This window comes from Pelecanus crispus, chromosome 1, assembly GCF_030463565.1.
Source record: "Pelecanus crispus isolate bPelCri1 chromosome 1, bPelCri1.pri, whole genome shotgun sequence".
NCBI lineage: Eukaryota > Metazoa > Chordata > Aves > Pelecaniformes > Pelecanidae > Pelecanus > Pelecanus crispus.
This window is the reverse complement of record NC_134643.1, coordinates 18,135,202-18,150,258: the sequence shown is the minus strand read 5'-3', so window position 1 is coordinate 18,150,258 and position 15,057 is coordinate 18,135,202. Positions and strand designations below refer to the sequence as shown.

At 42.7% G+C, this 15,057-nt stretch overlaps 1 protein-coding gene across 1 annotated transcript in view; it reads right to left on the bottom strand.

Annotated features, from left to right (window-relative positions):
* GRAMD4 (GRAM domain containing 4) overlaps window positions 1-15,057 on the bottom strand; it is a 56,918-nt gene that overhangs the window by 29,783 nt on the left and 12,078 nt on the right. The window contains exon 3 of the mRNA XM_075723063.1: window positions 2,800-2,920. Within this exon, the coding sequence (XP_075579178.1) occupies window positions 2,800-2,920 (121 nt within the window). The remainder of the gene's footprint in view (window positions 1-2,799; window positions 2,921-15,057) is intronic.

Below are 15,057 nucleotides of genomic sequence, written 5' to 3'. Positions count from 1 at the left end.
TGAGCACTCCTGCCAGCTTCCTCAGTACCCTTGGGTGGATCCCTTCTGGCCCCATAGACTTGTGAGTGTCTAAGTGGTGTAGCAGGTTGCTAACCATTTCCCCTTGGATTATGGGGGCTTCATTCTGCTCCCCATCCCTGTCTTCCAGCTCAGGGGGTGGGGTACCTGGAGAACAATTGATCTTAAAGACTGAGGCAAAGAATGCATTAAGTACCTCAGCCTTTTCCTCATCCTTTGTCACTATGTTTTCCCCCACATCCAGTAAAGGATGGAGATTCTCCTTAGCCCTCCTTTTGTTGCTGATGTATTCATAGAAACATTTTTTTATTGTCTTTTACAGCAGTAGCCAGATTAAGTTCTAGTTAGGCTTTGGCCCTTCTAATTTTCTCCCTGCATAACCTCACAACACCCTTGTAGTCCTCCTGAGTTGCCTGCCCCTTCTTCCAAAGGTCATAAACTCTCCTTTTTTTCCTGTGTTCCAGCCAAAGCTCCCTGTTCAGCCAGGCCGGTTGTCTTCCCCACAGGCTTGTCTTTCAGCACACGGGGATGGCCTGCTCCTGTGCCTCTAAAATTTCCTTCCTGAAGAATGTCCAGCCTTCCTGGACTCCTTTGCCCTTCAGGACTGCCTCCCAAGGGACTCTGTCAACCAGGCTCCTAAACAGGCCAGAGTCTGCCCTCCAGAAGTCCAAGGTAGCAGTTCTGCTGACAGCCCTCCTTACTTCTCCAATAATCAAAAGCTCTATTTTGTGATTGCTATGCCCAAGACAGCCTCCAACCATCACATCACCCACAAGTCCTTCTCTGTTCACAAACAACAGGTCCAGCGGGGTGCCTTCCCTAGTTGGTTCACTCACCAGCTGTGTCAGGGAGTTATCTTCCACACACTCCTGGAACTTCCTAGATTGTTTCCTCTCTGCTGTATTTTATTTCCAGCAGACATTGGTAAGTTGAAATCCCCCATGAGAACAAGGGCTAGTGATTGTGAGACTTCTCCCAGCTGCTTAGAATATTTTGTCTGCCTCTTGATCCTTTTTGGGTGGTCTATAACAGACTCCCACCATGATATCTGCCTTGTTGGCCTTCCCTTGATTCTTACCCATAAACACTCAAACCTACCATCATCCTTAACCTCTAGACAATCAAAACACTCCCTAATATACAAGGGCTACCCCACTGCATCTCCCTCCCTGCCTATCCTTTCTGAAGAGCTTATAGACATCCATTGCAGCACTCCAGTTGTTTGAGTCATCCCACCATGTTTCCATGATGGCAACTGTATCATAGTTTTCCTGCTGCGTAATGGCTTCCAGCTCCTCCTGTTTGTTGCCCATGCTGTGTGCATTGGTGTAGATGCACTCAGCTGGGCTACTGATCCCACCACCTTTTTGGAGTGAGAAACCGTAATTCCTATGTGACCATTCTCAGGTGGTTCCGTGGTTTCTAATGCATCCATAACCCTTCCACCTTCACTGTCACATGGATCTCCATCCCCTACCTCCACTGAGACCGAAGGACCTTGCTAGCACACAGTCCCTCAAACACTGGCATGCCACCCCGAGGCTTACCTCTAGCAAGCCTGGTTTTATCCCTTTCCCCCTTCAAATCTAGTTTAAAGCTCTTTCAATGAGCCCTGCTAACTCCTGTGAAAAGATCCTTTTCTCCCTTTGAGACAGGTGTGCCTCGTCTGTCGCCAGCAGGCCTGGTGTCATGTAAACCGGCCCATGATCAAAAAACCCAAAATTCTGCTGGTGACACCGGACTCGGAGCCAGGTATTGATCTGCCGGCTCTTCTTGTGTTTTCCCTCATCACTCCCTGCAACTGGAAGGATAGAGGAGAACATTACTTGTGCTCCTGATCCCTTAACCAGTCATCCCAAGGCCCTGAAGTCTCTCTTGATTGCCCTCGGACTTCCTATTGCAACTTCATGGCTGCCTACCTGAAAAATCAATACTGGATAGTAATCTGAGGGCTGTACCAGGGTAGAAAGGTTTCTCTTCACATCTTTAACCAGGGCCCCAGGGACGCAGCTGTACTTCCCTAAGGTGGGTCCTGTCTGCATACTGGGCCTTCTGTTCCCTTCAGAAGGGAATCTCCTATAACAATGACCCATCGCACGAGCTGCAGGCTCCTGGTGGCTCTCTTGGCTTCCCTTGAGGTTCCCCCATTTGGGAAGCCCAAGTGCACCGCGTTGGAGCACTCTGCTGACAATCATGCCAGCACCGGAGCTGCTCGCCTACTGATGACAGTAGTTGATGGTGAACCACAGATTCTACCACTCAGCCAAGTAATCTTAGCTACTGCTGAGGAAGGTAACACAGGCAGCTGCGTACACAAGTGGTCTAGACCAACAAGGCCACCAAGCAGCTGCTATGGTCTTAAGATCTAAAGTCCCTGCAGCTAGGCAGACTAAGGAGAGACAACATCAAATGTGATGCTTTGCATCATCAAGGTGGGTGTCCTCAAGGCTGAAAGGGCTTAGGACTACAGGGATCCCAGAGGGAGGGCATCAGAGAAGGTGAAATGAAGAACATCTCACCCAGACAAGTGTCAGGACACCTCTGTAGCTAGGGCAGTAGGTATGGTCAAGTAATTCAGGCGTACATGGGTGTACAAGATGTACTTTTACAGGAAAACATAGACAGCTTCTCTCTCTGTGAGCTACTAATCTATTTTAAGAGAGCCTAGGCTGGAAATGGATGCTTTCACCAGAACTCCTCAGAGACAGTCAGAGATCTCAAGTGGCTTTCAGCTTTACAGTGAAGATATTTATCTTACCTTGCTTTAGATATTTCTCTTACCTTGCTTTAAGTACTTCATTGACTTTTTGTTCCAGTTCTAATCTCCTCTGCCGTTCCTTTTCTAGCTCCTGCCTTAATGTTTCAGCGTTTGTTTCTTCTCTCAGCTTCCTGAGCTCCTCCTCTGTTAATTAAGGGAGAAGAAAAAGATTTAGTTACCCTGAAGTATTTCTATAAGAAAATTAAAACCTGATTATGACAGATTAGGTGGGGTTTTTTTAATCTGTGCTATACCAAATATATTCACCAGAAAAAACAAGTAATCAACAGCTAGAAACACTTCATAAAAAGCAAACAGCTGTATCACGTAGAAAATGTTTACTTACAATTGTTAAAGCAAGGAGGAAAAACAACTTTAAAGTTTTCTTTTCAAGATGTCAAAAAATAAGCCCTTGGTACAAGCTACCTTCATCTAAATACGTGATGTACCCTTCACCCTTCACTTCCCAAAAGAAATAACCTGCAGGAAAGGCTGTCTATTGCTAAATCTGGTCGTCATAACAAGAAAAAAAAAGTATCTGTTTTCTTCCTGCATGTCTATGGGTAGAAAAAAACCCCAAACATATACTCACATAAAGTTATATGATGCCTTATAACCCTCTATCCAACAATTTCTGGCACCCCTGTATTTTTATAGAAGTCAATGGTCCGATTATGGACCTGAGTATCTTACAGTTTTAAGAAGGGGTTATGAGACAAGGAACCAAGTTCAGATTTTTACCCTTTTCTGAGGTTACAGTATGCCCTACTGACTTCCATATAATGATTTATATATAAACACATACATACACACACATATATTTACTTATACAAACACATATACACACTCTCACAACTTTTTTCATAAGAACTCAGTATCAACTATGCATAAGACTTTTTTGTGGCTAATTAGCCTTGCTTTTTTGTCACTGGCAGTATTGTTGTTCATGACCTTATTTTACTCTAGAGCTACAACAGGGTCATTATCACTGATCACTTTTCCCACATATATATACAAGAGACATGCCAAAAAGAAGATTGTGTAAAAAAAAAAAAAGGGGGGGAGAGAGAGATTCCCAAACAAAAATTACTCTACATTTTGTCTCTGGACTGTTTTTTAAGCTCAATCTGGACAATAAATAGTAGAACAGCAGGTGTATTTCAAGCTTAAAGCAATCCAGAACAGAAAATACTTGCTAATTCCACTATCAACACAGACACAGGGGTTCAGACTTTATGTCATTTTACAGGATTTGTATATTATGTTCTACCCTCTTCTGTTTTTTTCACATATTGCCTTGTAAATCTTTGATAATCAGATAATTTTGATATCTGAGCCTCTCCGACTCCAATCATTATGTGTTTTGAGAAGGTCTGAAGCCCTAGTGCAAATATTCAGCAGAACGGATAAACTCTCCCCCCTCTGCAGGAGGCCCTTGTGCAGTATCTCCGATCATTTTATCTGCTGTGCAAGTTCGGTGGTGGTACATTATCTGTATTCCTGCAGCTCTAAGAGGTTTAGAGCACAGAATTAGGAGAGATGGGAAAAAGATGCATGAATTGAGAGGACAGTACAATGTAACAGCTTCCACCATGAGGCTACAGGTTGTACTCCACCAAACTGAAAGGAGTGCTATCATCTCGCCACTGATGCTTTGCTAGTGACCCCAGAAACCAAGTTATCCTCCAGCAACTGAAACAAAAATTTATTCCCAAGGGTAGGGTAGGGTAGGGAACTTTCACTGTTGCAGCAGGTATTGTCTCTCCTGTAAATAAATGGAAAGATATGGACATAAGGGCATACCTATACATGGAGCTGTTTCTAATTATGTGTCCACACGGAATTTTAAATCCTACAAGAAAACTATGTTTATAATTAGCTTACCCTACTTTCAAGGACTTGCCTTGTTCCAGAACAAGGGCATGCACACAGCTGAGGTGAAACATCTGCTGCACTTCAAATGCACTGGAGCTTGTGCAATATCATGAAGATATCACAAAAAATTCCAAAGCTTAGTAGGGATGTTATCTTCTCAAGACCATTAAAGGGAAAAAATTCTTCATTAAGCACTTTTGTTTCTTTTAAAGAGGAAGTGACTATGCATTGTGTGTACATAAGAAAACCACAAGTAGTGTAAATTAACCCCAATGCCCTTGAAAGTCTACTCAGATCTTCCAGCTTCCTTAATTCCAGTTGTTCTGATTGTGCTACATCTTGTTATATTAAAAACAAAACAAAACCCCCATAAACTTGACCACTAGGAGGACAAGTAGTGCCAGAGATACAGAATTTCTTTATGCAACGAGGCAGAGTTAAAGGGTACGCAACAAACGAGGTAGAACTCCTATAAAACAAAACAAAAAATACAGCATCTCATCATTAAGGACTGTCACAGCTTCACATTTCATAGCATTTCCTAACTTTCAATTACATGACTTTGCAATTTAAATCCACCCCACTACCACTGCTCTCGCCCCTCCAACTCTTTAAAGCAGTGTTTGTTGCTACTTTGGCAGCAGTGTGGTCTGGCATTGTAAAACCTCTGTGTTTGGTTAAATACTTTATGTTTGCTTAGCAACAGAAATTACGGGGCAGGGGGAAGTGTTCTTCCTTGCTCTCTCCCCTGAAATAATCTACAGTTTGGCCAAGCTGAACTGAACTTACAGAGGACATTTCTCTAGCCCTTAGGGGTCCTCCTGCAGAACAAGTGAAGTTGGCCACAAAGAGCAGAGGTCACGGACCCTTGAGAAAAGCCGGTAAGAACATTTCACCATGGTGTCTGTCTACTGAGCTTTACAGATCAGTATCCTCCTTGACGATGAGAACAGAATGCTCCTTGGATTTCATCTTCAGACAGTAAAAACTCAATCATCCTCCACACCCATATTAAAGGCTAAAACATAAAAGGTCAAGCTTCAGGTCCAAGGTTAATCAGCTTCCATAATCTCCCTCCCAGGTATATCAATCTCAACTACCTACCTGGGAAAGAAACTTTAAAATATTACAAGAGGCTCAGTCCATGTCTTAACTGGACATGTGGGTGATGCGCGCAGCTATAAAGGTGACCTGGGTAGAAGGGGAAAATTATTGAACAGAAGAAAATGTCTGCTGAAATGGTGACAGAGAAAATGCCTGCCAGCCTGGGAACCAGAAGCATCCTTAAGAAGTGCAGCTGGCCTCTTACAAGTACACAGTTGGGTACCTAGAAACCAGAGACATCCTGAGATACCATTGACAAGAGCAAAAACAAGGAACTGTAACAGCAACTTACCAACTGAAAAGGTGAAAAATAGTCTCGAAAAAGGGGAAAACGTCCTGAGAAAGTAAGAATTGGTAACCGCCATTGGCTGTTCTATCTGCAAGAACAGGACAACAGTCTGGAAAAATAAAAATTGGCCTGAAAGAACAGAAAACATCTATTGGCTATTCTGAGTGAAAACCAGAAATTAACAGCATCTATTGGCTGCTGAAGTGCTGGTGTCCTATACCTCCTTATTTCTCTATGATATAAAAATGACTTAATTTTTATCCAAAATGAAGCTTCTCTCTGTGAGAACCTCCTGCGCTGCACATACTTTTCTTTTCCTAAATATGTTGAACTCGCCGCATAAACTTTCTAAGAGATCTTGGACCCTTGCTGGGGGGGGTTGGCTTGTCCTCCCACTTCTGGGATGGTTGGGTCCCCCTCTGGGATGATGTGGCATATTCTGAGATCTGTCTAATAAGCCTGATACTGGTATTATTGTGAACATTCATATATATGCGCATATAAGTAATCTAGCATAACTATTTCTGCTGCTATATTATTGATAAGTTTGCTTCACTACTGCTAAGTTTGCAGTAACCTGTAATAACATACACCTTCTTGATTTCTGCCATACTATTGATTGCTGCCAATACTTTATAACAGCTTTATATATATATACGCACACACATACATAGTTTTTCATTCATATATATTTGCTTTATCAATCACAGGTATAGTTGCTAGTGGTGATTTTTGTGGTATTTGTGGAAATCTGTAATAAAGTAGAGAAATTTAGAGTAAAACAACTCCCTGTCCTTGTATGTTACAGAATCCTACCAACCCACAGTCACAATCTCTACATACCTGCAGGCGGGGCAACCCTTTAGGTTGTGACAGCAGGTGTGACCCTGAGAAAATGCTTTAAAATCTCTCTAACAGTCAACTTGTATAGAAAAGCAGGATAATATCTGAATAATATTGCACCTTTAAAAATGAGAGAAAAACGTGAGCAAAGGCAACAATAGTGTTTCAACACATTAACTTGCATATTATTGCACTGTAAGCCCTAGGAGATTTGACCCCGTAGGAAAGACCACCATCAGCGATGCATCTCACGAGTTACCAAAAAAAGTATCCATTTCAGGTTTTCTACAGCATATTATCCCCTATTAGGTGTAACATAATTGTTGCACCTGCCCTCTCAGGATTTGATCATTTAAATTTAAAGACTTAACAATTCAAAAAGTTTAGTTGATACTATGCAATTGTTAAAAGACAAACTACCCAGCATTTCGTTGCATCATCGTATGTCATCAGCCACTAGAGCAACTGAAAAATTTCAGTTTGCTCCCCGGAATACACAAGCTTCTAAGAAATGTTTTGATAAAAAGCTCTTAAATACCAAAGTATTCAGTTCAGGTGAGACTGAACAGTATCTGAGTAATATTTAGAAAAGAAGGATGATACATCAGGCTGGGAAAGCACGGTAGCAGGTTGGATTTCTAATTCAATACTGCATGTGTAGTGAAGTGGCTGTCTCCCTTAATAGGGGGATTGGAGGTGGATTAGGGAATCTCCTAGTAGCTTTTTTTACATAATAGCATTCCTTCGTAGGCCTACAGGTATGCTGCAAAATCCCCCCGGGACAAAATGACCAATCTTTCAGAGCATAGCTAGGGACTGCAGACCGCTGTTACTACCTACCAGATCAGTTTAGTGTTAAATCTAAGGAGACAGAGTTAAAAAAATAGAAATACCAAAAAGCGCACATGCACTCCATCATATTTACATGGGGAAACACCAATACTTAACAAGACAGAAATAACCCTTCTACGTCTATGTTAATTATGGCAAATCTCCCTACAACCCTTTGAACACTACCAGAGTTCAGGTATGTTGGTTAATTGGTACTAAACGCACTAAATCCCAACCACACACCATCAAACTGGATCTTGCCAGCCGCACTGACGGAGCCAGACACTGGGAGTTTTCTCCAGCGCAGGCAGCTTCTACCCTTGCCAGACTCCCAACTCGTACAAAAAGCTAGTATTTTAACTTTGTCCCAACTAAACCAAGATGTTAGGAGTCTGAAAACATGTCTATTTTCATCATCATAGACAATGAAGAGCTTTTAGTCTTTATCTTAAACACCAGTGGCAAATGGCAGTGCTGTGGAAGACAGAACGGCTCCACCACTTGTGATAAAGCAAAGACATACAAAGAACATTGTCTGACCAACAAGCAGTGATGGAGGAAGGACCCACAATAGAAACCCCTAACCTGTTTTTTAACTGTTTACAGTTCTTTTGTAATTCATATACTCCTCTGGAGACAAGTTCACAATTCATAGCTATAACTGGATACAGCTTAATTGTGTGCCATTTGTTACCTGTTCTTCTTCTAGTCTCTGAATCTCCTTCCCCAGGGCTTATGTCCTTTCCACCAGTGACTTGAGAACCACAGAGCCTGCCAAAGACCTACCACAAATCTATCCAAATTACTTCAGATAAAATAATAGCCTTTGATCCCAGACACTGCAAAACATTCTACTTCTTTGTATGCCAGATGCTTGGGAAAGAAAAGGGCTTGCCTAAGGCCATCACTCTAGCAGTTCCACTTTATTAGCTGTCCTTTCTTCTTTAAGTCACCTCTTAGGTTCACGTCCTCTTTCATGCTTGGGAAGCATGAAGCTCACCTGCTTAGGAGGACTACTCTCAGCATTTTAAGAAGGAAGAACCTAAAAATCTCCCTTCTCAAGCCCCAAACTCCAGGTTGACTGTCTAACCCTTCCTTTGTCTTTTGTGGTTAGGTGGTCACTTCTGAAACGGATACCAGCTTTCTTGTTCTTCATAGCTCTTCCAGAGCTGGACAAAGAATGGACAGCAGCAACAGTGGGAAGAGGGTGGGAGATGCAGCCCGACTGTGGCATTATCTGATCACAGTTTCAGAAATTCCTTCCTACTATAAAAACATCAGATACCATTACCAAGACAATTCAGTACAACATTGTAAACTGACCGCATTTTAAGCAAGACTTCTTCATGTTGTGTTTTTGTGGACACTGTCCTCACATTCTTTGCTGGAGAAGTAGGAATCCACATTATTTTGACTCTAAGTCCAGCAACCCTTTTACCCCAACAGACTAAAGCCAACCTATGTTCGTACTCTAGATTTTTATTTTTCTATTCCCTTTAATTCAGAAAAGCCACAAGTGAACTTGGTGAGGCATAATGATGGGTTTCAGCATCACTGATCCCTCCTTTGCCAAGTGCTTCCTCAGAATGTTTTTTAGGTAACTATGTGTTATGTGGACTCCATACTACACCATTTAGTTTTAAAAAAGAAGTAGATTAAGGGGAGGTCCTGTTACACTGAAGGCAGCAGCTCCCAGACTTTGTCTAACTCAGAGGTGGTTCTTTATGACAACTCACCACAAAGACGAGAATAATTTTTTTTCTCTTTATCTTGCCATAGGTATTTTCTGAAGCAACACTGAGGAGGCTAAGTGTCATATATGAACGTTTAGCAGCTACATCAAGTGAAATGGAAGAGTTACTGAGCCCAGCATTGCATTTGGTGACGGTTAGGAAGAGGTACTCTTCCATCGACACAAGAAGAGGGACTTGTGGCAGTACCCTCTGAACCACCACCTACCTGCAGTGCAGGGACTTCCTTTACCAGGGATGCTACGAAGTGGAACAGCAGCCAATGTTACAGTATCATAGACAGTACTGCACAAAAACTATTCTCAACACATTGTGACTACAGTTTCCTCTTTCTAGGAGCACAGTTTAAGGTGCCAGTGAAAGCATTAGCTACTTAGAAGGAACAGAGCCGTCTACAAATCCTGATCACCTCCATAACCTTCAGCAGTTAGTGTCAGTGAAATTCCCCACTGCAAGAGTGAACTTCTATCCTATTTTTTGTATCATTCAACAACTTATTTATTCAGTGGTGAGCAGTCCTAGGTGAGCAAAGAAACCCCTGTATGGAAAAAGTAAAATCAAGAGTAAGTGCAAAAAAAACCAAACCCAAACCACCATCTCACATGATCTACTACTACATAGGGATTAAAATGCATTGTCCACACACTATTACACAACTAATCCTCAACGAATTCTCATTCCTCCTTCCTCAAAAACTTCCTTTCCTATTGTTCCAAAAGACTCATCCTGAACTAATTTATCTTCAGCTGATCTTTGCTCAGCTACACTGCGTAGAAGAAAATAATACTAAAAACATATGAAGATTTTTTTTAACCCAACCAGTCTATGGATGGGGACAAAAAGTAAGACATCCAAATGCTAATCAGATAGGAGGCAGGGGGGCGACACAAAAACAAAAACAAGTCAGCAAAGAAGGAAAACTGAAGGAAGAACTATTTGGGGGTTTTTGCATTTGAGAACACTTTGCTTCGTCAATTTAATGGTTTTCCTTGTGGTCAGGCCTGTTGCTTGTTTGCATGAGTCCTTCATGTAGAAAAAAGGGGAAATAAGATTTTTCTAATAGGAATACTGGTGTCATAAAAAGCCAAAGTAGCAGACAGAAACTTTAAAGATGAACTACATTTGAGTGCATAGCCTTTCCTCCTCTCTACCTCATTTTATTATAGGCATTTTGGTAGAGTGGAGAAACGAAACAGTTAAATATAAAAACCACATTTTCACTACAACCTTTCTCCATCTCAGTCTGGTTTACCTGCACACATCAGAATGAAGAAGTGACCTGTCATATTCAGAAACAGTCATGCCAATTTGCCTTAAAAAGCCCCTAACAGAGTTTTGGCAGTTAAACAATCCCTCTGTTTACTTTTTTTGTTTCCATCATTCTGTTGTGCCTCCCTCTGCTCTTTCAAAGGCAGAGCTCCTGCTCCAGTACTTAACAATAAGCACAGCTTTTGAGGACCAATTTTTGAGCCTCTTTGCATACACCTACAGGGCAGGGAGCAGCGTGGGCTCTCTCTACGCTGATAGGAAACAAGCCAACTCTGATCCAGATACAGCAGAGGGAAGGCTAAGTCTGAACCATCATCCTGCTTCTCAGTGCAATTAACATTCCCCTGGTACTATTTTCCTCACCTCAATAGCAGAGTTTCATGTGAAGTGCTCTTCTATTTTATGTGATGAGGGAGACTGATTTACAAAGCACGTCGTATTTGACAATATCTTCTTCCTCTGTGTGCAAACTGGTCTAGTCTCCTCTCTCACCATTCCTGTTATGTCCCACTTCAAGTGGGTGAGGTTAGAAAAAATTAAGATGTCATTACTATGGCATGTACAGAACAGTTATGCTAACAACCAATTAGTAACTTTACAGTTACATATAGTGTTTTCAGTGGAGCTTTATTGTGTTATAACAGACACAGGATCATTACCCCTTCATTACAGAAGGACTTTAAATTAAGCTTCCTGAAAATATCTGAACTATCTTAAAAGTCAATAGCTTACTGAGACAGATCCCCTTCTCAAAACATCAAGTGGGAAGTTTGCTACTGCTAGATACACTTTTGCCAGCTTAAAAGTAATGAAAAGTACTGCTGCTCTATGAATTTTCAGAAATTTCAGAGACTAAACTTGCCAGAAGAGTTGCAGAATGCATTCAAAATGGAGGGAACTGCAAAAATTTTGTCATTATTGCAGGAACTGTTTTCACTCCCTGTTTTTGGCAGAAGTGAAACAGACTATAAACATTTCAACGTCTGGCTCGGGAATAGCAGTAGGTTCTTCCAAGGCTTTTATGTTACTAAGCCAGGAAGAGCAGGTTCCGCATGGGGCTCCCAAAATCTCCGGCCCGGTTATACAAAAGGGACAGGCACAGCAGTGCTGACTGCTGCCCTGCCTGAGCATTCACACTAACTCCACAATTCATGAAGCCAAGCTGGGCACCCAAAAAAAGGCAGAAGCAAGAGCACACCCCACCTACACAACGCGATGCGTAGGCGGCATCTGTTTGAGCTGGTGGAGGAGCTAAAACAATACGTCTCTGTCAGCCCAGTGCTGCACTTTGGTTAACCAGCCCCATGAAAAGGTGGCGTGACAGCACGTGATCCTCCTGGGTTGGGCTCTCCAGCATTCTGGCATCTTCACACCACCACCATTCACATGCTTGGCCCAATGATGAGGGCAGATTGCACAAGCCAGACCTGGAACAAGGACTAGCCCAGGACTCCAGCCTGCTGCTGGGCTGGGCTGGAGTGGCACTCTTTCCCTCCCTCCTGGTCTTGGGAAACTTGTGCTCTTGGAAGCCAAGTTGAGAGCAAGCAAGAGCACAACCCATCCTACACCAGTCAGAGCAGAGTCCTTGCAGATGAGAAATGGAGGTCTGAATCTCTTTCGTCTGTATTGAGGCCTCCTAAAGCCCGGACAAGTGCTCTAACCTGCTCATGATTGCCTCTTCCAACAGTGTTCCCAGGAAAACTGAGCCAGAGCTTTGGAGGGTTTTTTTTTTTTTTGTCCAGGAAGGCTACACATGAACTCAGTAGACATGGTGCATCATGTAAGCATCTCTGGGTATAAGTAAGACCTTTCCTACACCTCTTAATAAGCTTCCTTAGTTTTATGAAAAGCCTCTCAGTTAGAAGTCAGACCTAGAAAAACTTCTGATCAATTTTGTTAGTACAAAGCAAGTGAGAGCAGCTCTGGTGAACAGACAGCTCTGCAGCAAAGCCTGGACTCACATCTTTTTTTTTCCTGCGTCTTCTCTGGGTGCCCAGGGAAAACATTCAAGAAGGTTCCCCACCAGTCACCATACATAAACCACAGTCGTCATCAGAGGAACTCCACAGGGACAAGGGACACATGCAGATCTCCCAGGAACACCCTGTTAGCGTCTGGGAGTCCAGGATTTTAAGCTGAATGGGAGAAGCCCAGAGTAAGTTCACCAGCATCAGCACGCTTTAGGAGCTTGTGCTACAGCGTCAGGATCCCTTGGCCAGGGTTGACCATCTAGCCAGGAATGGCAACTATGGCCCACAGCTGGTATTTGGGTACCTCAGATAAACACAGCAGCTACTTACTCTCTTAGCAAAGTCTTCACCTGCTATACAAATCAACTCTTTATTCTGCTTCAAGATTTCTGAACCAAAGGTGACTATAGGCTGCCAGGTCAGTAAGAAGACAGCAAAACCAATGCAGTGAAACTATTCCTCTGCTCTTCTCTAGCTCTGCTACTGCAGGTGTTTGACCCTTATGTCAGGAGAAATTACACCAAGGGTGTTCTGACACAGCTGGCAACTGGACTCTGATTCAGCTTCACAGTCAATTTGTTGCATACAATTACTAGGGCTGTTCGAGGAGGTATTAGCATTTCTGTACAGAACAGGATTTTGTAGTACAGGTCTTTTGCTGGCCACAACCCCCACCACATATTTCACCTCTAAGGTTTACCACTTTCTAACATCCCAGATCTAACACCCTGAGGACCACATATGGTTTTCTAGAGATCCACTTTCATGAGGTCTGTATTCTGCTAGGTCATTCTTCTTACAAAGAATCATCAGGTCATTTATACCAAAAAGCAGAAGCCAGACAAAACACTGTGGAGTCAGTCACATACATGGTTTAAAAAGGCACATGAGAATGAAGAGTGTGGGGGAGCAGAAATTTCAATGGGAAAGCAGCGTAATCGTGACTTCTTTTGTAATGCTGGTATTTAAATCATAACCAAAACCAGCGGTTTTGTTAGCCCCTAGAGACTCCTGCCACACCCTGCTGTACAGAACGGAATGCAAAATCCTTGTGGGAGTGGACTTTATTTCTTCCTAAAGCTCTTCATCCTCATGTGGTGTTTCTTCGATTTACTAGTTCATGACTAACTCTCCTCTCTAACAGCTACCTGGTTTCTTTACTCTTAGCTGCTGCTACCACCAACTCCTCTTCCCTGAGCTGCTAAAATTAGCATTGCAAAAGGCTTGAACATCCTTGAATGAGAATTAGCTAATAATTCATTTAAACCACAGGATGCACACGTGCTTACAAAGCACCTTGTAGTACTGGGACCAGAATGCTGATATCTGCAAAACTGCCCTCCATAAGCAGGCACAAAACAGCGATGGGAAGAAAAGCAGAACGTATACCTCAATGAGGTGCAAACCCAAAAAGATACCGCCTGTCATTTTCTCTTTCAAATGCAAGAACAGCAAGCAAGTTTTTATTCCTTGTTTAGATACAACTACGTTTTGAAATGGAAGCACTAAACCACTACTAACCTTGGCACATTAATTTAGCTGCCCCAGTGCAGTAGTTGCCTTCCAAACCCTGAACCAAGGCAGTGTTCACATGCATTAAAAACAAGGTATAGTAATACACAAAGTCCTTTAGCAATGGATGATTCTGATGGCGACAGCTCCAAGACAAAACTTTATCCATCCATGTGCACTTGGAGGTCCAGCAGACTGAGCACTTTGCTCTTTCCATTCAGCAGGTGTTCAAGCCTTGTTCTGCAGGAACCCACCCCAATATTGCTGTCTCGCCAGACCCAACATGCACTGAATGTTTTCAGCATTCCTGTACTATGGCTCAGAAGGAGCCATTAGATTACAGGGATTAAGGCCATTCCCGCACAGACAGGAAAAGCAACTTTAGCCCTTTTGGCTGGAAGTCAGCTGATCCCTCCCTTGCTTAAGACGTTGTTATCCAAGATCCCTTCCTCCGCGTGCCTCATCATCCTGACGGTCTGCAGCTTAAACCCCTCGCATTTCCAGTCACATTTTATTTGCCTTTACAGCTATGCAACATGCTAAGCAATTCCTCTCCATCTTCACCTCTCTGGATGTTTAGATTATCTCTTGCTAGGGAGTAGATTCATTTGGCAACTTAGATGAAGATATTCTCCCTTTACTGACAATTGTTTGTCTCCAGTAACTACTTGCTCCAGATTTCCTCTGCAGCTTGCAGAGGCTACACTTAGGTTTGGGATGCGTTTCACTGAAAACACTGAGCCAAACTGCACATTTTACTTCTGCCTACTAATGGCTGAATGGAGTTTAGAGAAGACTACCAGTTTGCTATTCCTTTAGCCACGTACTTGCAACTAC